The 25220-nt window shown below is 41.8% G+C and overlaps 1 protein-coding gene across 1 annotated transcript in view; it reads right to left on the bottom strand.

Annotated features, from left to right (window-relative positions):
- LOC120786243 (oxysterol-binding protein-related protein 10) overlaps positions 1-25220 on the bottom strand; it is a 77405-nt gene that overhangs the window by 45885 nt on the left and 6300 nt on the right. The window contains exons 2-4 of the mRNA XM_040121555.1: positions 15930-16105; positions 7441-7520; positions 4201-4269 (exon numbers count right to left, since the gene is read on the bottom strand). Coding sequence (XP_039977489.1) covers positions 4201-4269; positions 7441-7520; positions 15930-16105 — 325 coding nt within the window. The remainder of the gene's footprint in view (positions 1-4200; positions 4270-7440; positions 7521-15929; positions 16106-25220) is intronic.

Consider the following 25220-nt stretch of genomic DNA (forward strand, 5'->3'; position numbering starts at 1 on the left):
TGCAACTCAATTTGATGGCCTGTAACAGCAGGTGCCAACACTATGTCTAGAATTGAAAAGTGAATTTGTAGAAAAACGGTAGTAATCCCTTTTGTCGTTTTGTTTCTCTCTGTGCCAGAGCGAAAGTTACATTACATCCTTCATTTTGATTCCTCCCGCAATCCCCCCCTGCGTGACTCTTGTCTCCTCGGTTCGCTGACCTCTGCGCTCACAGGGGCAGCCATGTCAGACCAGCGCCCCTCTCCTCCGCCTTTACTCTCCACTAGTTTACAGCGGCGCAGAGAGACATGGCACCAGAGATTTTATCACCCCAGAGGAGCAAGGAGGTCTGGTCACTGCAGCCGTGAAAATAAAACAGATCAAATAAACAACTTCCAACCCAGAGCAGTGCTCACCGAGAGAGACAAAACCGGCATTTTTTTTCTTTTGGAGCGATGCTGCTTGCTCTGCGTTAACACAGGAAATCACATGTATGACAAATGTGGGGATGTAACACAATGTCACACATGAGTAGGGGTAATTGTTTGTTATTCTGCTCCTTTTGAGTAGTTTTTAGAGCAAAAACACCACGTTTTGACAAAAACGTCGTGCGTTATATGGATCGTGTCCATATAACTGTAAGAACATTCTCCTTGTGATTAGATGCATCCAAACACTAAACATAAAGACTTATAGTAGGTAGGTGCTTGTGTAATCATTTTAACAGAAAGTAATCAGCTTACAGAAGAGAACACTGCTGTATTGTGAGAGGCTAAGCCACGAGCCATGAGTAAGCAGAAAGGGAACGGTGTTTCGGGAGTGCGAACAGATAGACACGCTGAGGTTTTGTTCTCCAAAACTGGCACAGAGCCCCGAGCGTTTCAATAAATTGGAACGGAAGGGAAGATGCCCAACCAAGAAAATGCAAAGAGGAAAAGGAAAGGAGGGGCAGTGATGGAGGTAAGGACAGAAATGGAGGAAAAGTATTAAATACAGCTGTGAGCAACACGCAGAATATAAGTGCTGTAAACTAAAACACAACCAATTAAAGATTTATCCGATATAGGGTCAATGCACATCACATATAGCAGTGTTTCCCACTCGTTTTGGCCTGTGACCCCTTAAAATGAAGCAACGTCTGCTTGTGAGTCCTCGTCACAGTGTGAACTTGATGTGTCACCAGTTTCCCTTCTCAGACAGTTTCATTTGGTGGTTTTTAGAGGCCTGGAGCCAAGCAGATAATCAGTATTTGAAAAACAAAAAAAAACAAACAAACTAAAATTTGAAAAAAAAAGTCGTATTTTGGTATTCCTTTCATGAACCCTGATCAAAATCTCCCTCTTATCAAGTTATTTCTGTCTAAAAATAAATCTTAACAACCTAATTTTCTACAGACAAGTAACAAAAAAAAAAATCTGCAAGTACATTGAGAATCAGTTCCCAACAAAAATTCACTTCTAGAAATAAGCGGCTGTGTCTTTGAACAAGGAAAAAAGATTTTAGGACAGAATTAGGACAGGATTAGAAAAAAGTAAAGAGAAGAACATATTCTCACTGCACTTTTAATTCTTGTAAGGACTCAAGGTAAGAGAAATAAGTTTTGGAAGGAAGAAGATTTTTATCTGATATCGTGCAGTTTGCAGTTACCGCTGACCCCGGGGTTGGGAACCACAATTTTACCGCTTTAGGTTAAGACACATGTGAAATCTACCCTGACAATCTCAAAACACAAAAAAGAAAATAAAGGTTGTATAAAATACAACTGTTACATGAACTTTATTCCATTGGTAATTTAGAGCCATGATGTTACTTTGGACTTTGAATCTTACAGAAGAGGCAGGATCTGTACACTCCCTGACAGACTGAGTTCGGGGGGGGGGTGGGTCCCGATGCTTGCTCCTTCACAGGTGCTCTGCTGTCACTTGACCCGTGGGTGGACTTGGCACCTGTGTTAGGCAGTGTGGGTAGGCGGTGCAACGCTGAGCTGCTGACCTGTCATTTTCTACACAACAGGGAACAAAACTAATTACATGCAATTAGCTATTCAGTAATAACCTGGGTTAGAGGGTTTGAAAATAGTTTTTAAATACCTATACACAGATACATTTAGTATGAAACTACCAACTAAAAATACTAAGTTTGATCTGTTTCCGACCTAAAAGTTTATTGTTGGGAAAAGCCTCTGAAACAGCATTTAGACCGTGGTATGCTCAATTTTCCTTTGAAGCCAATGCAAATTAAATCTTAATCTTAAGTGAGTTCCTTTTTTTTTCCCCTCAACCATATTTCAACATATAGAGATATTCCTACTGTAGCCAAAACTGAGTTTAAAGCTCAGGAAAGACATACACAGCAGTAGGCAGGGGATGGGCAGCACACTCATAAACTGTCTTTATTCAAGCAGAAAGTAAACAACATCACCAGTCTAACTCAAAGTCCACAGTTTGACTCTTGGTGCCCTCCCCGTCAGGGGTGGTATGTGCGTGTGTGGTTTCAGCTCCGCAACAAAACAGTGAGCTCATGGTCACTGGACTTTTTGTCAGGCTGCTAATCAGCCCGAAACCCAGCAGCTATGCTCGCCGCCTGGCTGAGCAGCCCGGTATCTCCACCTGCAGCCAGCTCTCAAACCATGCCTCTCTGACACGCCCGTGGGAGGCGGACACAAGGACAGCAACACCGATAAACCTTTTTCCAACAAAGACATCCAGCCAATTCCCTTAATTGCATTCCTTCGCTTGCGTCTTTTCCTTGCGTCTAAGGCCCTGTTCCGACCTGGCATCAACGTGCATCTTGGGTGATCTGATCAGAGGTGGACGGCCCTAAGTTCGGTTCACACCTGGCATTAGATTGCGCCTCCACATGCGTCTCGAGTGACGACTTGTAGTCGGGTCTCACCCCGCTGCTCTACGTGCAAATAAATACGTACATCAGTTACGTTTGCAAAGGCCAAATGTGTTGTTGTTTTTAACCAGCAGGAGGCAGGAATGCACACTTCCTGTGCGTAGTCTGCCGGAAATTAAAAGAAGAAGAAGAAATCAAACCATTACAGACTGGGTCTATTCCTTGGCATTCCTTTGTCACGTACAAAGCCAGATTTCACGATTTGTTCGAGTTGTATTTGTTTGCAAATGAGGACGCAAGTCCACTCTGGCGGACTACATCAGCTGAGCAGGTGGTCCTTCAGTGTGGCCCCAGGACACTCTTGTGGACACACTGCTAAAACAATGTGGCCGTTGGAAATTTTTGAGGTTACAGTGAAACAATTTTACAACTGCACGATGTTTTCAGCGGTTTCTGTTATTTCGTCCACACCCTCCAGTCTATCCACAGGTACAGCACTGTACTATGTACGCTGAGGAGAAAACTAGCAACATAATGTACCTCATATTTGTTCCTCTACCATATCCACTTTAAAATAAAAGCTCCCCTAAGCAAAGTTTAAAAACTGTATTTAGTACACCTGTATCGATCGACAGTATAAAATGAGTCAGTGCTCTTTCATTCAGTTTCTTATAAACAGTCAAAGGGAAAACGAACCCCTGCCATTTTTTGTAATAAATAAGTCCCGCTGCACCTTTTCTGCCAAAGCGGCCTGTGATGAGAGATGTGGCCAAGCCTCCACCACTGGCTGCCTCATCACCAGAGTAGCTGCGATAATGATCCGAGAGGCAGACAGCGCAGCTCAGGGAGGGATTAGACCGCAGCAGTGGGTACAGTAATAACAGCTGCTGCCGTGGAAATGCCCCACAGTCACCGAACAGGAACAAAACGCCCGCTCAGCTCCACAGGGCAGAAGGAAAAAGAGAGAGAGAGAGAAGAGAGAGACCGTCTTCCTCCTTCCACTTTTCCTCGCGTATCCAATTTTCTCTCATCCTCTGACTGCTTTTCTCATCACGGCTGAGCAGAGTAATTGGACTTTCCCCTCGCTCCAGCTGCGCAGCAGTTTGACGTGGTGAAGAGCTACATGTTGAATAAGTGAGCCGGCAATGAGGCAGCATAATGAGGCTGTATTGTTTAATTGTTTAAAAAGACACATGAAAGAGTGCTTTTGGGCACAGCAGTCAGCAAGAGAAAGGGAATGTGTATTAGAGGACAGGCGGAGCTCTCCTTTTCATTTCTGTTGTTTGAAGCTGAACCTATGTTTGTGAAACAAAAGTTCAGAGAAACTTAGGTGCTCAGGGACGTGTGCGGTTGTGTATGGATGTGTGCGCAGAGACTCACCAGCCCCTCCTGGCCTCCCCCTGCTCTTTCCACACCCAGGTGTTCATCTGAACCCTTCAGCTTCCTCACCTGAAATCAAACACATGTATACAGACAAATGAAACGAAACACCCGAATAATTTCGAGGAGAAATACAACAATTGTAATTGTAAGTGCCTCCATACAGGGCACAAGGGGGTCACTGAACGGTTTGATGAGTATTAAAATGATGTGAGTCATGAGCTTTAGCCTTCACAGTTACCAAATCTGCACCCAGTTTGACACCTATGGGAGATTCCAGACCGACATTTGGCAGTGCTCTCCACCACCATCATCAAAACACCAAATGAAGGAATATCTTTTAGAAGAGTGGCGTTAATCTATTTAGTAGAGTTACAGAGACATGCAGAATCTATGCCAAGGCGCATTTTATCTTTATCTTGCTTCTTTACCTTTAACTTGTTACCTCTTTGTTTAAATAGTCACACACTGCACAGTACAGGACTCAGTCATGCGCTTTGCATTATCTAAACAAATATTACTGAAGAGTTGCATCAGTTTTTTACCTGCTGTCAGTTGAGTTATTCTAAATTTCCTGGAAAATCACAGCAATATTGACACAGTCATTGGTCTTCTTTTCAGTGTACACACACACAAGCTATAACTGAAAGTAATTTTGGGAAAACAATAACGTTTTTATATCACAGAGTCTATGAACAATCCCATGCCTACCCTTCAACTTAAAATTCCTTCCGTCCTGGACAGCTTTACTGCAACAATTCATTTGACTAGTTAACAAATATAACCACTAGTTGGCACAGTGGGAAATAGTTGGCCAGTCATGCACACTATGCTTTTAGCCAGAATCACCAGTTTTGGAAAGTTAATTTGCAAAACATCTCGTGACTCTAGCTCTAGCTTCACAAAGCGAGAGTTCATGTGAGGTCAGTCGCACTGAACCACGTCTGACTCCACAGATGCTCCTAGCAAACTGGCATTTTTCACAATGGCTAACATCAGTGTTGTGAAATCTAAACTTCCTAAGTCTTCAATATACACAAGTCACCTAATGAACTTCAGAGGACAGAAACTCGGCTCAAAAACATAATTACAAGCATCCCAACGACATCGGCCGGGTCAATCACAGCTGCAGCAAAGACCAGTGGGAAGAAAAACCTGCCTTCAGAGCTTCCATGTACAAAGTCAACCTTAATAGCAAAAGTTTTCCAAAGAAATAATAAAGTTTGGATTATTTCTCTCCTTTGTGCGCTGCTGATTTTCACATTGTGACGATCTGCAGTGGAGCTCCAGAATGAGCTCTATAACAAGCCTCATTCTCCCCTGGATCAGGCCAATGGGGATACACCCCACAGTGATACAGTCAGCACACACACGCATACACACAGACACAGACACACACACACACACACACACACACACGCATACACACACAGTCTAATCCCTTGAAGCCCACGCTAAACCCCCCAAAAATGCACATGCCCAATATTAATCCATGAAACCCATATAAAAAAAAAGAGGTGGTTGTGGATGAAGGTTGTTATAACTACGCCCAACATAGTAATCTTTCAGAAATGAGCCCACAGAGGTGTGAAGAGGACAGTGATGCCAGAGACGTTTAGCTACTCACTCATCCTCAAATAAAGCAGCAGGAGAATGCTAACCATATTTCCCTAAATCGCTAAGTCTTCTGTCAATGGAAGAGCTAAAAATATTCTCAAATTACACAAGCAAGTGAAGTTTCACACGACACGTGGAAACTGAGCTCTTCCCTTCGTGCAGAAGAGGCACAGTGTTTGCAAAGGCTCTCAGTCGTGGATCCTTAGATCTTTCACTCTTCCATCTTATTTCTCGCTTGTTAACTGTTTCTACTTTTAAATGTGATTAATATTTGCTTGTCTCATTTACTTCCTACTCAACATTTTTCTCATTTCCTCTTTTTAAAAAAAAAAACATATTTCCTTACTTTTTATGTATTTCCCTTCTTTGTTTATTTATTCTTTCTTTTTTGAATGGGATGCTTAGTTAGGACGTCCGAGAGCCTCTTACAGAGTAGGAAGCATTACTGTTGTCTGCAGAGACATGGCTTTTATTTGGATGCTAATTATTAAACGTTTGCGGAAATGAATGGGAGTCAGAAAATTAAGGAAACCTCTGAATAGCACATGAAAGAAAATCATGTGGTGTATTAAGACCAAAATCCCCCGTGGGTTCCCTCAGTACTGTTGTTTTCATGTTCAAATATTTTAATTGTCTTTGACCATCTGTTTCAGTTCCTTCATATACCCCAAAATACCAAGTAGCCTAATTGGTAAACCCACGCCCTGAATTTAGCTTTCTGAAATTCAAGATACAGAAGGCCTACATATTTTTCCTACTATATCACAGCTGTTAAGCAAATGTCCACGATAAAACAACAAGGCTTTAAAGTTTACTAGAGTACAAGAGGCTGCTGCGAAAACAGCTAATCTTAGTGGGTCACGATGACGAAGCAGTAACAGGAGAAGATAAGAAGCCGGGAAAGATCCTTTAAGTCATCTGCCACAGCTTGAAAAGTCAGGATTACGTTGCAACAACTATTCGTAAATCCATTACTGAGTTTGCGTGTAAAATCTAAATTCTTTTTAGTAGCTTAGTTACTACTCGCTAATTTCAAACTAGCGATTTACTAAATCGTACACTTAAAACTGAGGAAATGTTTTAGCTAGTAAAGACTTTAGCAATGTGTAATTTGGTTACTAGAAATCTGTAACACTGTCTAATCAAAAAAAATAAACTATGTAAGCAGAAAGTCACTATAGCATCAGAAGCCAGCATTAAAGTCAGACGATATATTAAACTTTCCTGCCACTCATTTGTAAACGTTCACACTCAGCAAAACCCAGAGAACTAAAAGCAGAACTGAAAGAAAGAGAGGGCCAGGACTATTTGGGACTGTACGGATGGTTTTCACCTGGTAGAGGACCTGCTCCTGCGCGCAGACTAGCAAAACTGTTGAACTTCTGAACCCGACCCGAGTTTACTGTAATGAGAAACTGGCACAGTCACATTCATAAACAGACACACAAAGGGACAGGAATCTCCAGGGAAACGTCAAGGCTTTCCGCTCACTTCTCTTCCTGTGCAACACATGGCAAGAGTTCGGACCAGGGTCAACTCTGCTACTGTGTGTGTGTGTGTGTGTGTGTGTGTGTGTGTGTGTGTGTGTGTGTGTGTGTGTGTGTGTGTGTGTGTGTGTTTTACCTTGGCACTGCTGTCAGAGTGGCGTCTGGCACACGCTTGGAGCTGACTGATCCAAAACTGCTGCTCTTTGGCGTCAGAGGCTGCAAAGACACGCACAGTAAAAAAAATAAATTAATTAATAAAATTACACAACTTAACCTCCTGTGCACGCAAGACATTGAGAATCACAAATGACTCCTTACATGAGTTCACAGTTGGATCAATATGCAGTATTAGGAAAGTCTTCTGCCTTAAAGTGCCTCCACATTCACTGATTACCATTCAATTTCCATTATGGTACTGTGAACTGTAAACAGCAGCTAATGGAACAAGATTGTTTGTGACCATGAGATGATTTAAATTTTTTAGCCACGCTGCAAACAGATAATGCAACCAACTTGCAGTTTTAATGTTAATTTATTGTCTGAGGGGAAACTTCCACAATGCAGGGAATAACGTGAAAGAAGCGAATGCTGAATATCTGTAATTTTTAAGGGGTTTTTACACGTTTTAGCAACCTGTGAGGAGTTCTACAGATAATACAACGGGGTGAGTATCAAACTGGCTGCTTCCGGTATTTTTAGGCTCACTATATTCAAATGTTGACCATACTTTAAGCCACAAATAAAATGAATAACAAATTCACTATTTTCCCCACCAGAGCTCCACGGTTGGCAGTGTGAGGAAGGCTTTGACGGATAAATTAGACCTTTAAGATGACAAGTAAAATTTACTGACTATAACCGCACAGTTAATTGATTCAATTTGAAAAGTACAAGTAATTAATAGTTTCCTTTTGGTGCATGGTCCAAATTTACTGAGCAGGGAAGGAGGTTTGGTTTGAAGAGACTTGAATTCATGGGCTCAGTGTTTCTAAAATTCTGGATACAGCCCTGTTCATTGACAAAATATCAGGTATTTGTAGCTCTAGAAACAAAATTCATATCTGCTGTAAACTCCTGTAAATCCCTTTAGCTGCAATATCATAACAAGCCTCAAATCTGTAATTTAAAGGAAATTGCTAAAGTTTGGAAAAAAGGTGATGACGGCTACATTTGACTGAGGCATCAGCGAGGTCGATCTGCTGGATGCCAGTGGTCTCATTTGCTGCTAAATAATTATTCAGCTCGCCGACGGTCAGACCTGAGCGTTTGATCCTGTTAGCTTCTGAATGATGTCCTGAGGGCTGGTATCACATCTGACCCTCTTCATTTTCTCCTCCGCGTTAAATTGAACATTTAGTATTCAAGGAATAGCAGCAATTCATTTGGCCACTTTGCAAGCAGCACAGGAAGCTGCGTGACACTCTCTGCCTGTGTTGTTTTTCCCCTTGGCAAGGCGACCTGGGGCACGTTCAATCTGAAAACAGTGTGCAACAGCGTACGACGGGCTTTGAGGTACGCTTTCAATCTTTTGGTGGGTGTGTCAGAGGTGTTACCCAATCAGCGGTGATGCTTATAAGCCCCACTGTACTTGAAAGGCAGTGCGATTGCGTAAAACAACAGGGTGTTCAACGCGTCACCGTTTACGTTTCAGTAAACGTTTTGCTACGTTTTTTCGGGGCTGAACGTGGCCCTGCTATATGACTAACACAGCGAGGTGCAGTCCTCCAGGTGAGGGAGACGCCGGCTGTCTGTTTGTGCTGACCCGCTGCAGGTCAGCAAGGAAAATAATATCCTTCTGATCCCATTTCACTGACTAATGATTAGAGAACAATGTCTCCGATGGGTTGATAGCATTGAGTTTAGGCTGTAGGTCAATCCCAACTGAGGAGTAACAACTGATTGGAAGATGATGACTCCATCTGACTTCAGATTATGAAAAATCACTGCACCTGGGGATTCATCGCTTCCTTTTGTTACTGATCCCTCTCGGTAACAAAACGGAGGCATGTCGCACGTAATCAGCTCACATCAAATGGCATCTGAACATCATCCCATCTTTCTTTTCATTTTCTTCATATGCCGTTCATATTTCATTCTTGAACCTGAGGCACCAGATTTTAAACACTGTCTACTTACATGAGAAATCACTATTAATCTACTCTTTCTTGAGGACTTGTCTAACTGAGACTGCTTCATATTAGCTTAGGCTGAATTTTAAAATTCGTCTCTGCACAGAGCAGAAAACAGGAGGAACAGTTAGAGCAACCAAAAACTGCTTTCATGGGCATGCGAGTACTGTTTTAAAATAGGAATGAAAAAATTTGAACCAGTCTTTTTATACGCCCGTCCACTACAATCAGTCATGAATAATAGTCTCACCAGAGGGTGCATCAATCATCGGCTCATGGCAGCACTTTGCAGAGCACAAAAACAGCAATGGCACACCCTGAGCCCTGAATGTGCACATTAGACCCAAGACACATGACTGTGTGTGTGTGGGGGGGGGGTATAATGGGACAACAACCTAACACTTATTTACAGGTCTACCAAACACATCAGGCCTCATTCAGATCCAAACTACTGCATTTGGCTCTCTTGATGTTTTCCGTTCAGTGAGCCAGAACAGTGAGAGACAAAGCCCTCCATCAGGCAGCATAATGAAAAAGGGAGAATTTACGAATTTATATCAAAACTAGGGAAAACACCTAGTTCATTTTTTCCAATACCTCAACCCCCTTAAAATCTGTTTACTTCACTGCGTGGAACTCATTGGGATCATTTTACTGTAACATAACATGGGACCAGGGATTGCTGTTGAACTAAAAACCGAGTTGGCGGCACGCCATGTCTGAATTAATGTGACTTACAATGACACTGACAAAGAAACACTTTTTATTGTGGAATTGCGCCATTTCATGACCAATACCCAAGTGCTTAACAAGGCCAGTATCGGGGCTGATACACTCTGGCGTGTCGGATTGGTTCATCCTTGCATTTCTATTAGTTTCACTTATTATTAGGGAGGGAACACAGGGGAACAAAGGAGAGCGGAGGCCTCAGTACACTGCAGGTATGCAGCCAGGTGTGTGGAGATGTGAAACAACCTGGCACTTGTTGCATGTATAACCTTATACAACACCATGAACGCTTTCAAAGGGGAGACTGCCCAAACGTGTGAAACGTTATCCTCTAGACGTGAACTACATGTGTCAGATAACCTGGTTCATCTAAAGCAAACTGAACCCTTTAATCCACTCGTTTTAAGGAAGCCTAAATTAAATTCCATTCTGGTTGTCAGATGTTTTTCCGTTCCAGCCCTCTAAGTATTTTTTCTCCTGATTTTCCAAATTTTAAATTGACAGAAAAGCTTTAAATGTGAAAATGAATGCAGCAACCTCCTGATTAGTGACTCGATAGTGAGGATGGATAGCTTCATTAGATCTGTAAAGAACTGCATCCTCACCAAAGTGAAAAAAGAATACGTTAAGTGTTTTTTGACACGCTGATGGAGGTTATTTCAGCGTACGGAGAATTCAATTTGCGCTTGTCAATCACCCGCACCGCTGACATCCGCCACGGTGATGAGAACACCTACAAAAGTTCTCTTTAAGTGAAACTCTGAGAAAATGAGAACAAACTCTTGACAAGCGTGGCATCTGAGACGTGCTCTCCCACTGGGACTGGCTGCTCGTCTCCCCGGGGGGAGTACAGTATTCACACAGAAACACCTGTACCACGCTGTCTCTCGGCAAAAAACACCCAGTAACAGCCTTCCCACTTCTTTCTTGTTGTGATCTTCCACAGAAATCACTCACTCAAAAAAAAAAAAAAAAGGGACCACTTCCCTTGGGAGTGAGCAAGCATCTAAATCTGATGTTTCTCTCTGTGATGTTAACAAGCCTAGCTGTGATTAAAGATAATTAGTATAGAGCAGAGCAGCGTCCGCATGTGGCTATGCTAATATGCACCTGTTCACATGGTGACGCAGGCAGTACACACACTGCTTGGCTAAGAGCAGGATGCGCTGTTCTCATTCAGGGAGCGTACTATGATACTGATGAAAAATTCAAAGCTGATTTTGTGTCACAAGACACTCGGAGATGACGCGCTGACAGTTCTATTCATTTGATGAATGCACTGGGTTTGTATTGGAAACCGAGGGGAACTAACAATGAAATGAGATGCCGGTCCGTTTGCCCCTTTAAAATGAGCAACAGTAGACACGCTACCTGGTTCTTTGCGTCTTATTTAAATGGCCATATCTGTCCCAGAGAGACGGCTGAACTATATCCGAACATTACTGAGCGAGAGAGAGGAAAAAAAAAAAAACCTCCCTCCCAGTCAATCATAGCACCGCCATCATCTTCTAATTACACCCATTTTAATTATAGCAGTCTGAGAGATGCTACTGGTTATGATAATGGTAAGTCTGAGGATTAATGCTTGGACCAGCAGTTAGATTTGATTAAAGCGCTGATAGATATTATGAGCGGGGCACTTTAAACGTATACTTCATGAGAATGGACAGGCTGACGGGGACGAGAGGTTAGAAGAGTGGCCCAGCAATTGCGAAAACCAGCCTTTCCTTGTCAAAACAACACAATGAAGTCGGATCCCTCGTCAAGTCCACAGCTAAAAGGGGTCATCGCAGGAAACCATACAAATAGTTGGCTGATTTAAATACTAGACATATTTTGGCAGATTTGTATTGTATGGTATTGTATTATGGTGTCTTGGTGGGTTTATAATGATCAATCATGAGAACAGATTTCCGCATCAAAACACTGATAACATATTGTGTTTTAATTATTCTGATGCACAATAAAGATTATGTCAGGCATCCTAATCAGCTCTGCCGAACGAACTTGACCCTTTCATTGGTTGACTGTCTCACTGAGATGTCATATGATAAATATCCTAATTTACCATCCAGGCATTCAGACTAGATTAAATTCCCGCTGCTCTCCACTTTTGCTCCGCAGCAAAACACCAGGCTCTGCAGTCTCTCATATCTGATAATGAAATACTGTCTTTATATTTCTCTGCTTCAGCTAATTACACTGAACATTTAAAAAAGGTGCTATATATGACACATGTAACAGCTTGTTAATGCCCTCGCTGGCAATGTAGCGATAGCAAAAACTTACATATGGAACCTTAAACTCAATAAATAATGTTTTATTTCTGTCTTTACTGCATCAGCATTGTCTTTTACTGCATTATCTTTGATTGATCATCTGTTCTAGCATCTTTTTAGTATAATTATCCGTCAAATAAAAACAAGCAAAATAATTTTTTTTGTTTTAAACTGGAAAATGAAGAGGAGTCGAGGGACGTTTTTGAGCCGAGCAGTGTCTGCAGGGGCCAAATCTGGGGCGAAGAAGTCAGAAAATCACTGACACTGCTTGTAAAGCTCAACGTTTTGAAGGATAAGGTTTAACTGATGGAGACTCAGACCATCAATTCTAATATTATGATAAACAGACCTTCTCCCATCTGGATTTCGGTGGATGGACAGTCAGCGGAATCAATTCAGTGCTCTTTTAGTGACAGAATCAAACTGAAGCCGTGAAGGTGAAGGGGACAAATCTATATCCTTGCATCACGGTGGTCTCTGCGTCAGCGACAGAGTCTGCGTATCCAGTATCTTCTTACGCCAGTTAGCGGTAAGGAAACTGGTTCAAAACCTTCTTGTGAAAATGAATCAACCTGAGAATAAAGGTGGCATTTAAAGCTTTGGATACAGACCCTCTGTAAGATAATCCGCAGCCCTCAAGCTCAGCCTGAAAAACCGGAAAGTGACTCCTGACCGAAACCTTAAAGTTACCCTTTTCGCCCCTGAAGGCTGGCTTTCCGGCGGTTCCCATGGTAACCCGATCTGAGCATACCGGCTAATCCTAATCACCAACTGTTGAGGAGTCACGTGCGAGCCACTTTGTCCCCTGCACGTTTAAGCAAACTGAAGGTTTCTATTCTGCTGTAATTACTTTCAGAGTGGGAATATTTAAATGGGCTGCTTTTTGTTGTTGGGGTAGTTGCGGGTCTTGGCACCAGCTAAACCTCGAAAAAGTCTTGGGGTTTGTTTAGCTGAGCCATAATCAAAGATTCTCAATCCTATCGCTCAACTACTTTCTTGATATTACTTGAATCTTACTGAGGTGTTGGAAATGGAAATACATCTGTGTGTGAGCTACTCAGCTCGACTTCTTAGTCTCTGTGGGATCATTGTTTCCTCTCAGCTCAAATATACATGGATCGCTGAGTTATTCAGGGAATATAGGGCAAGTTATTCTGATATCCTCCCCCGCGAGAGCGTGAGGGGGACATTCCAGCGGCTCAAACGGAGCAACAGTGAAAAAGGAGTCTCTCTTGCATCGGTGGATACAGGTCACTGAAAACACAGGCCTTCAGCACAGTCACCAGCTACGGGCTCCTTGCCTGGCACTGGGTCTTAAAAATATATTTCACTTTGTTGCAGATTTGCTAGTTTGGCCTCAGAAACATGATTTCTCGGCTGGATTTGCTACTCAGGTATACCGTGTTGTTATAAAGCTGTATGTGTGAGGTTTTTCCAAATTCCTTGGATGATAAATTCAGAAAAAAAAAAAAAAATCAAGGAATTAATATACATGCTGCATTAACACTACTATAAAGTCTTGACAAAGTAAGCACTTAACAAAAGGTCTTAAAATTATGTTGAAGTTAGGGCTGCCATTATTTTTAATTATCAGGTTATCTGTCAATTGTTATAAACTACTGTAAATTATTTTGGCCTTTTTTTTCAACTGAACTCAGCTCCCTGAGTACAGTATTTTTAATGCGTGCGGTACTTGTTATTTTGCTTCTTTTTTTTTCTGTAAATCTATTTTATTGATTTTCAAAGTTTTAATCCCACTAGAGTACAAGATACAGAACATGTATATTTGACTTCAAGTCACCTTCTGATCCCCTAAATACAAGGAGGCACCATTTATCAAATATGTTCAGAAACTGAAATCCCCATTCCCATCCCTACCATCCTACCCACCCATCCACCCGCCCAGAGCCTTACAGGATATAGGATACATTTAGGTGACGAAGGAACAAAACATAAGTTTTTCAAATATTAGTAGTAATTACTCAAACAAAAGGAAGAAGACAAAAAAATAAAACAGGAGGGGGGGGGGTTGCTCACAGCTGTAATAGGACATTTACCTGTTCCAGGTCCACTCTACTCTTTATCATGGAGTTCCTTTCATAAAAATGCAAAAAGGGGCCTCCATATCTTAACAAAGACTTGAGAGGACCCTTTGAGAGTGCATTCTTTTTTTTTATAGCTTTAAGAAATACATAACACCATTTTAAAAGGATCAGGCATCTTGCTAGTAGTGTAGTGAACGCTATGACCACATAGGGTTTATTTGTCAAGAGAGCATGGGATTCCTCTGACGCTTCACCAAAGACGCTGCAGACTGGGTCAGGGTCAAACTGGATCCCAAACAGCTCCCTCAAAAGATTTAAAAACACTAATCCATAAGGTGGGGAGATTTGGACACAGCCAGAACATGTGCATTAAGTCTGCTGGCTCCATGTTCAGATAAATCTTTTTGCCGATCTAGCATTAGCAAAACGAACTCTGCGTACCACTCTGAGTTGTATTAAAGCCGTGTTCAGCAGACGTAGATGGTGTGTGACGATGTGAGTCCCCTCGGGCCATACGTTAAAACTGCTCCGAGATCAGAGTCCCAGGCCATTTTTAAATTTTCAATGGAGTGTGTTAATGAGCTCATAAATCTGGGATATCTGAATTCAATTCAAGGATGTGGTCGACATGTGATTTTATGGGCTGATCTGGAAATGAATCAAATATTTTGTACAAAGGTCCTGATCTGTAGGTAACAAAAGAAGTGGTTCTTATGGAAGTTGGACATTTGAGAAAATTGAGGGAAAGATGTAAATGTGTCTATGTATAGATTGTGGATTGTTCTAGTCCCTTTATTAAACCATAAATTAATTGCAGGGTCTGTGCAAGAGTGAATGAACATGTGATTTGACTTAATGGGGGAAGGGGAGAATTTCCTTGCAGCCTGACATGTCTTCTAAATTGAGCCCGTGATCTTATTGCGTGATTGATAACTTTGCCCTTCTGTTTGATCCTGGGCGGGTAGTGGATTATCGAGTCCCTTTTGCTGAAAACAGCTGCCTGGTGGAGCTCGAACCAAGGTTGACAAAAGCTCCAAGAGTGAACCGAAACAGTAAAGCTGTGGGCCTTAAAACCAAAACATGAGCTGCAAGGTGCAAAATGTTCCTTTATGCTGAGGGGGGCTGCAGAATCACTAACACTCCTCGTGGTTTCACCAATACGAGAGCCCCCTTTTTGTATTAAACATAATCATTTTATCCATTGTTCATATAAAAATATTGATTAGAGCAGCTTTAAAAGTAAAAAACTGCAGCTTTAATTCCATGAGGCGCTTTTCATCACGTTCCATCGCGTTCAGAAACACTGGGCAGAAAAAAAAAATTCATTCATAACATCCCAGCATACACGCTGCACTTCAAGTGACGCCAGCATAAAACACACACTGCACTCAGTGTTTGTACTTTGTCATACACGGGCAGCTTGAGGCCAGCGTGAGGTCGTACCTCTGAGTTTGTACAGCTCTCCATTGACAGAGTTTACAATGAACATGTGCGGAGCCTCGTCGCTCGGGGTTACTGAGGCACCAATCAGGGGCAGGGACCCACGGGGCTTCTGGCTCTTCCCCTGCTCGTTGACAAAGTACTGCAGCTGTCCCAGCTCTGGATCTAACACAAAGTACCTGCATGAAAGGAAAACAGAGAGAGAGAGAGGGGAAGTTAAGAAATTAATGAACCAGAGAGAAAGAAGAGTGAGAGGTAAGTAGAAGAAGCCCCATTACTGCCAACATTTTTTAGTTTTATGGTCTCATTGTCTTTACTTTTTAAAACGCCTTTTTCCTGTTGCACAAACTATTCAGGACGTGGTCGAGAGAAGGAAAAACGAGGAGGAAGGCTACGAATGAGTGTGAGATGTGGCCAAAGAAAGCTGCCAGAAAAACACCTTTAAATGCTCACCTCCCGTGCGACGAAGCCCTGCACGATATTATTTACCACGGCTCCGTTCACGCGAGATTTGTTCAAAATTCCCCTCTGTGCACATTAAGGCCTGCTTTTTCACCAACACCAAGCCGGCAAGCTCGATCCAAATTACTCAAGGTAGCGATTAGCGCGGTCATCTTCAGCAGAGCCCACAGCTCGAGGCATGGAAATTAAACCCCACATTTTCCCCTTTGTGATTAATGGATCACATTCAATCGCTGCATAATTGAATCTCTGCCTGGCTCAGTGTTGGCTGCAAGATTCTAAACCGGTCAGACACACTACGTACACACTCACAGAGAAGCAGACACGTTTCATTTCCTGTGGCCAGCAAAGATTCTGTGTGACATTGAAGAAACCGGCCTGTCTGCTCCGCTTAACACTTTGTTCTGGTTCTGCGGTTCAACACAGGCCAGAGTGGAACTGGGCGGCCTTGGCTAACCTCTCCATGTTTGTGTACGGTGACCTGAGGTAACAGCAGCTGTCTTTGTCCATGTCGTCTGGTTCAGCACATGGCCCTGTTCCGCCCTCTTTCCCCTCAAGATTCACCATTTTAGCGATCAATGTTCTCTTTCCGTCCGCGATTACAGAGGCTGAGGTATTGATCAGGCCTCTATCAAGCAGCTTTGTCCTCGGCACAGGCACAGTTGTTGCTTCTTCCCATCGCCACATCAAGGCTGTATGTTATAACTGAGGAGACCGCGAGGTCCTCAGTCTCACACACAACCACTGTCTCTTACCTCTTCTCATCTTAAATACCATCTCCGCAGGCTTGTTGTTTGTCTGTAGAAAAACATGTGTTATGTCCTACAAATTCATGGCCAAAGTGTCACCTTCCAAAGCTGCACTAACAATTTTTATTATCAATTAATCTGCCGATTATTTTCTCGATTAGCCGATTCATTGTTTTGTCAGAAATACTGAAAAATACCCTTTTCTAATATATCAGAGTCCAAGGTGACATCAGCTAATTTCTTGTTTTATCACAACCCAAACCAATTTTTATTACTATAATAGAGGACAAAGGAAAGCAGTAAATCCTCACATTAAAGAAGCTGAAAGCCAACTATTTTGTTAGAAAAGTCACTGAAATAATTAATTGATGATCAAAGTAGATTCTGATTTATTTTCTGCCAATCAACTAATTGATTAATCAACTGACGGTTGCAGCCCTAACACCTTCATATTGCCAGTTTTGTCTGGCCGAGTCTAAATCCGCAGATTTTCAGTTTGTTGCGTGTAACAAAGAAATGCACCAAATCTGCACGACTGAGAAAGTGGAAGTAGGTAATGTTTGGCACTTTTTTTTTGAAAAATTGCTGTATTGCATTTTACAGAGCAGTGTTTCTGTTATTTATACTATTCTATTGGTATAAATGGGGAGGACAAGGTCATATAAATAGCTCACAGTATAACGAAATACAGTGCAACAGCACCACAAACTCCAGCGCATCCTCCAAAACGATCATATATATAAATCAACACCTCTCTAAAACCGTTTCAACAAAAACTGAACATTATAACATTCATAAAAAGGGAGGGTTTATTGCCAGACTGTTGCCACTTGTATTCGACTGCATCAGTTCTAGCTAGGTGTACCTTATAACCCGGTAACTGAGTGTATTTAGTTTATAAAACTGATAAAAGTAGAAAACTCTCACATGTAGAGACTTTAAGATCTGAGAAAATGAGAGCACTGGTCTCGCCCGGGCACTCTTCTCTATCTAATTTTTAGCGATGCTAGCTGTGTGGCTGTAGGGATGACAATGTGGGTCTGACAATCGCTCCGCCACATCGGTCCAGACTTACATAAATTAACATCCACTGGATGGACTGCCACGAAATTCTGTACAGACACATCTGAGAGAATGAAGCCCAATAATTTTGGTGGTCTCCTGACATTTCCACCATGAGTCTGACATTTTAAGTTTTGAGTGAAATGTCTCAACAATTACTGGATGGATTACCATAAAACTTGGTTCAGATATTCATGTTGAATTCTAATAACTTGGTTGTAGAGTCTTGTAGTCTTATTTTTGATTAATCATTTAGTCTATAAAATGTCAGAGAACTGAAAAACACCAATCACGACTTCCCAGAGCCCAAGGTGACATCTTGAAATTACTTGTTTTGTCCAACCAACATTGCAAAACACAGATATATTCCATTAACAATCATACAAAATGGTTGAAACCAGCAAATTCTTACATTTTAGTGGCTGAAGCCAGCAAAAGTTTAGCTTTTTTGCTTGATGAATGAGCAGATTATCCAAAAATTTTTGTTTTTAGCACTAGAATACCGAACATTTGTTTTCATGAGAAATTACATCAGGAATAGCTTCAGTCTTCAAAATATGCGAATGATAAGAGGACAGGGAACTCCATGACTGCGTCCTCTACATTACTGCAGGCATTTTCCCATGGACGCTCTAGAGTCCCCCGGAGAGGATGCAGTGAATACTGCTGTCTGAAAATTGATCCCCACTCACTTGCCTCTTTCCATCAGGAGTGCTGGTGATTTATGCCGACCACAGCCAACCGGGGAACCATCCTCCTGCGTCAGTTTTTAGCCAGCCCTCTCTTTTTTTTTCTCTGTCTCACACACACACACACACATACTGTACTGTGTATGAAGTCTTATCCCCTGATCAGTCAGCAGAGTGGAGGCTTTTACCGCTGACCCCTCCTGGCACTCTCGCCTTTACAGCTAAACTACAACGCAGACCTCTAACATGATGGATGATGCTGGATAACAGACCTTGGGCTTTACATTCGGCCTCCAGCAGTGCTGACGTTACCCGATCTGCGAGGCCACACAGTATCTGGGCTCAGGATGAACTTTTAACCTTGCAGCAAACTGGGGAAAATTAAATATAATGATGGACTGATGGAGCAACAAAGTTTGGCAGCAGCATCACGGCACTTGTTACACCCCTTTAAACATCTTTCTCACTGAACAAGTTCTCACATAGGACAGTAAATTTAATATCATTTCCAGTGAATTAGCTTCAATATTCAATTAATTTTGCTAATCACTCCTCAGCTTCTCCAAACCTGATTCATGATGAATATGTATCCCCGTTAAAATGCTAAATATGTAAATAGCAGTCTGTAGGCATTACTGACAAGTTGCTGTTTGGAGTTACGGTGTCGAGTGAAGCAGAGGACAGTGAACTTAATTTAGTCAACATATTCATATCTGTATATTTTAAAGACAACAAACATCTAATATGACAATTGTGTACTATAATACAAAACTACTTGACCGTCAAATGTAAATGGAAGAGAGAATCAGGCCTAGACCATCAGCTGGCGAGGTGCTGTGTTGCCCAATTACATACATGCAAGCACACATTCTCGGTGGATGATTTTGTAACGCAGGCATCGTATTTCTAATGTTTAATTCACAGTCATCACGAGGAAAGATAAAATGATTGCCGTTGCGATCATTTTACACGGCTGTAAAATCCTGACTTGTACTTTTACAAACCGCTGTGCAGTATTTTGACGTCTGAAAACCCTTCAAACTCAAGACTGTGTTACTCAAACTGGACTTACTGGGTCCTGTTTCATGCCTCACTGGTAACTAAAGCAACTAGCCCTCACCAGCACAGCTCTTTGAAACGATTTAACGCAGGCCTGTTTTCAGTCTGAACACCCACTCGCTCAGGAAGACTTCACCTTGGGCTATATGAAATTGTTAGAGGTTTTTTTTTTTTACAATTTTCTGACATTTTATAGACGAAAATAATGAAAAATTTCATTAGTCGCAGCCCAATTTCCGGTTAAAATGCTAAATAGCCTTTATGGCAGGCTGCAGATTAAACTCATTTGTTGTCTGTGTTTATATAGCTTTTATCACGATTTTACAACCTTAACTGGTTTAAAATAGAATAATAAGAAAAATTAGACACATTTTTCAACCAACATCTGTACAGAAAAACGTAACACTATAGTTTCTAACTTTTCAGGCACAGAAAAAAATTAATCTATATTCAGTGGCATTTCCGATTTGTCATCAAAAACTATCCCTGGCTTACAGCTCTGAAATGTAATCCCTCATCCAGTCAAGAATGGACAACTGTAACAACAAAGAGCTCTCTAATACTGATACTTTTTTTGCTGATATCATTCAAATAAACTACTACCATAACAATAATAGCACTGTAAAAAGAGCTTAGTCAAACACATTTGTCCACATCAACAGAAACACTGCCATTTCCCAATGGCATTAACATTGATGCTACAGGAAATAGCTTGTCAGAAGAATTTGCATCTCTTCCCTGGTAGTTGGCAGTTAATTCTCAAAAATGCTAAGAGGAACATCAGAACAGGAAGAAATGTAGTACTATAAAAAAACCTGTGTAACATTGTGGTGACAAAGGGGTTACGTCAGCCAACATTTTACTCTCGCATACTACCGCAGGAAAATGTTAAAGCTGCATTAAATGAGTTTTAACCAATACGGGGTTAACACTACAAATTTACAGAAACACCGGCCTTAGCATTTAGCAGACATAGATTAACATGATCATGCTCTTAGGCCATCTGACAAATTTAAGTCAAATTTGGTCTCCACCAACTCCTGAGATGGATCTGGGTCTAAAACTTGTTAGATGCTTGGAATTTACCGATCCAAAATACTGAAAATAGAGCCTACCTGACCCCGACACAGACAAATTAATTTTTAGGAAAGAGAAACCCGATCTGACGGGGACCCGAGCACATTGAGACTGAACCTGAATAGACCCCAGGGTAATCAGACCCATTCCGCAATGCAGTCGACCCAAACAGACCCTAATAGAGAGAGAGAGCACAAACACTGGCAGCAGCCTGATGCACCACCAATTAACAAGCAGCCCCGGTCGAAAAGAGCAGCAGCATAATAATAATATCCAAAGAACAAATGGAAATTCATAGAAACTAATTTCCAAAATAATTAGTTTTACGCTTCGAGGAATGATTTATGAAATTCCTCTTTTTACCTCCTTCACTAACGATAAAACATTCTGTAGTAAACCTGAATATATATAAACCGAGGATTGTAATTTTCTGACCATTTCAACACCTTGAATCAAATTCAAGGTAGCATAAATATGTTACATCCTGATACTGACTACGTTTTGATTCATATTGACATATTGACGCATGGCAGTAAAACAAGATCCCTATGCAACCTGATTTAATTGAGCATAACTTGGACCCCGTCCAGCTTGGGTACTGGACCCGGTGTCTGTTCCTCAGAAGCGAGTGGACCCATAAAGACCTGTAATTCGAAGGTTTGAAGGTTAATTCCATACTTTAGAAACCGCGGTTGACGAAACAATCTCAAGGTCCATGCACCCATTTGCTTGGCGTGGAGCTTTCAACCATATCACACTACAAACATTTACAGATCCAGGGAAACTGGGCAAACGGAATCTGCTGGGGAAGACGTGGGATATGATCAAAAGCTCCAGAACAGATGAGTGATGATGACTTCTGCAAATTAACACGAAGCCAAGCTGACACCCTAAGTTTTATTCCTCTTCTCTGCCAGAGAGACACCCACCGGAGCCACATTACCCCCGACTCACAGCTTTGATCAGAGAAGCACAGCAGTGCTCCTTTCCACTGAGCACATCTGCAAAGAAATGATTCATGCCTCAAAATGTATTCCCCACCCTGGTGACCCCACCCACATTATCTTTCAAAGGGGTGGGCCGTCAATTTATTGATTTGTTTATTTCGATTTTTTTTATGTGTTTCACTTTCATAAATTTGGGGGATTAAAAACAGAACAGTTGGGGCACCCCGGTGGCCTAGTGGTTTGGGCACATACCACAAAACCGCAATGTCAAAGGTTTGACTTCTGTCGCATGTCAAACCCCTCTCCCTCCCCACATTTCCTGTCTGTATCTGTACTACTGATGTCAGAAAAAGAAAAAATCTTAAAAACACAGAAACGTTGAAAATCAAAGCAAGACATATCCTGACTTTTGGTATCTAATATTGGACAAGCTTCAAAAACACTGGATCCTACATTTCCATTAAAGCAACTCAAAAGCAGATTTCTTCTGACCCTATTTGCCTCCTAAATGTCCACTTCTTTCAAAAAAAAAAAAAACCTTTATTTTGCAGCTACCACCAAAACAAATTAACACGAAGCCAAGCTGACACCCTAAGTTTTCTTCCTCTTCTCTGCCAGAGAGACACCCACCGGAGCCACATTACCCCCGACTCACAGCTTTGATCAGAGAAGCACAGCAGTGCTCCCTTCCACTGAGCACATCTGCAAAGAAATGATTCATCCCTCACAATGTATTCCCCACCCTGCTGACCACTTAAGCCGGGCTCAGACTACCAGAGTTTTTAAAATCCAAACCAATTTTGAAATCAGGTTTCATTAGGCACATAAGGTGAAATTTCACGGAGGTTCTCCTCTCTAATCTCAAACATGCACACACTACACGGTTTGAAAATAATCAAGATTTGAAAAATATTTGTGCATCACACACTACAGGATACTATTAAGATTATCGTGCCAGGGGGGGGCAATTAGGGAGCAAAGCACCACCTCACATGATCTCACATGATCTCATGGGGAAGCAGACGTAAACAAAATGGAGGCTGTGGTGCAACACCCTTCTGTAACCTTCGTAATACTTCGCAGTGAGAAATAATCGTAATTGTAATCATCCAGATTTTAACTCCTAAATATATCAAATGTGTTTAATCTCATTGGGGAAGCCCCATGAGTCTGCGAGCAGTTCGGGAGGTTTAAGGCTAGATCTGGAGACCCATCACATTACCAAATAATCTGGGCCCAACATCGGTACCGACCAAGAAAACAATCCTCACAGCCTCCTATCATTACTAGATGTCTGAAGAGGAGACGGAGAGAGCTCTGAATGTTTAGTACTCTGTGATCCGCATGCAACTGTCGGAATACCTCCTTATGATGCACAAACAGTCATCAGGTTAAATATATTAAAAAAAAAAAACATTGAAAACTAAAAACAGAGATATATATCTCATTCACCAAAAGTTGAAAGCCAGACCTCATTTGCCACTGCAGTTTGAAAATAAATCTGAATCTAAGGTCTCCGCTCTTGTTTTGCCTTCTTGTCCACCATCATCACCCTGGAAACCAGCTTCGAGCTGCCATCCGAAACCAAAGATCTCCGCTCCGCTTCACCAACGAAAACGGCAACTTCAACGTGAATTATCCCACAGTGAGCATGACCAGCTGATGGCGTTCATATGCACAACACAACACACAGCATGCGGTCCTGTGTTGTACACAGCATCACGTTACAGTCACAAAAAGTTTCCAACAGCTGAACCGTGCGTTAAACTTGAATGTGTGTGCACAAGCTGAACGTTGGGTCTGGGAGCCTGGAGGCTTTGTAATGTAGAGTCGACTCATTATTTCTGAGAGAGATTCTCAAGTATTCATACAGTATGGGTGTGTGTGTGTGTGTGTGTGTGTGTGTGTGTGTGTGTGTGTGTGTGTGTGTGTGTGTGTGTGTGTGTGTGTGTGTGTGTCTTTGTGTGTGCGTTCACGGACTTGTATCTTTTTAGGGACCAATTTAAGTATAGGCATTGAGAATGACGACATTTTGGCTGCGTTTCACTTTTTCCAAAGACTGTTTGAGACTTAAGACTTGGTTTTGGGGTGAAGTGTAAGAATTTAGAGTTTAGACTGAGATGGAGCAAGTGTCGGGATTAGGCGTAGCTGTGATGGTTAAATCGTAATTCCGGGCTATCCCAATTTGGGTCTTGTTTTCATAGCTGTGGCCACTGTTTCTCTTGGCTATGGTAACTGTGCACTCACCAAACTGCTGAAGTGTTGCAACACCGCAACCTCGCTATAACGCTAGCAAACAGTAGTCCGGCAAAGCAAAACCGGAGCGGTCAGACAGTAAAATGGGCCACCAGTATAACCAGAATATACCTAATATACTTTGAGGGAAACCGTAAATCAGTGCACTCGAAGTGATGCTAATAATCCCTCATTGCACAAGCAAACTGTGTGTGTGCGCACATTGACTGCAAACAAACATTTGAAAGCTAGTGAGTAGCTAGCTCGTTAGCAAACATTGTTTAATAAGCATCCTGTGACTCTCCAAACATTTGTGCCAAGCAGCACTTAGTTTTGGTTGTATAACTGTAATCTGCGAAAAATACAAAAAGACACATCCAAAAAACTACAATAATGAACATTCATCCGCAACAAGTAAAGGCCTTCATGTCCCGCCACAGTTTTCCTTTTTCTTTGTTGGTTTTTCAGCAAATCGCCACACAGCTGCTCGCTGAATTTTGGCCTCAATTACATCAAATAGAAAAAATTTCTATTCTTTTTTTACGTCGCTGGCGTCAGTCCCGTGTAACCTGCTTTCAAACAATGCTTTGAGAAAGGAAGCACTTGGGTCCAATAGAAAAGGAACAGGGCCGATCTTCACTTCACAATGTTGTTGCGTTTCCAGCATTTCACCTTGGTGAGTTGAATGTTATAATTACCGCTAAAAAGGATGGATGGCCAAACCCACAAAAAATAATGCCCACATTATCCTTCAAACGGGTGGGGCATCAATTTATTGATTTGTTTATTTCAAATTTTTTTTTTTTGTATTGCACTTTCTTAAATTTGGGGGATTAAAAACAGAACAGTTGGGGCACCCCAGCGGCACAAAACCACAAAACCGCAATGTCCAAGGTTTGAGTTCCAGCTGGGGGACATTTGTTGCATGTCAAACCCCTCTCCCTCCCAACGTTCCCTGTCTGTATCTCTACAACTGATGTCAAAAAATAAAAATCTTAAAAAACACAGAAACGT

Source organism: Xiphias gladius, chromosome 24 (genome assembly GCF_016859285.1).
Source record: "Xiphias gladius isolate SHS-SW01 ecotype Sanya breed wild chromosome 24, ASM1685928v1, whole genome shotgun sequence".
Classification (NCBI taxonomy): Eukaryota; Metazoa; Chordata; class Actinopteri; order Istiophoriformes; family Xiphiidae; genus Xiphias; species Xiphias gladius.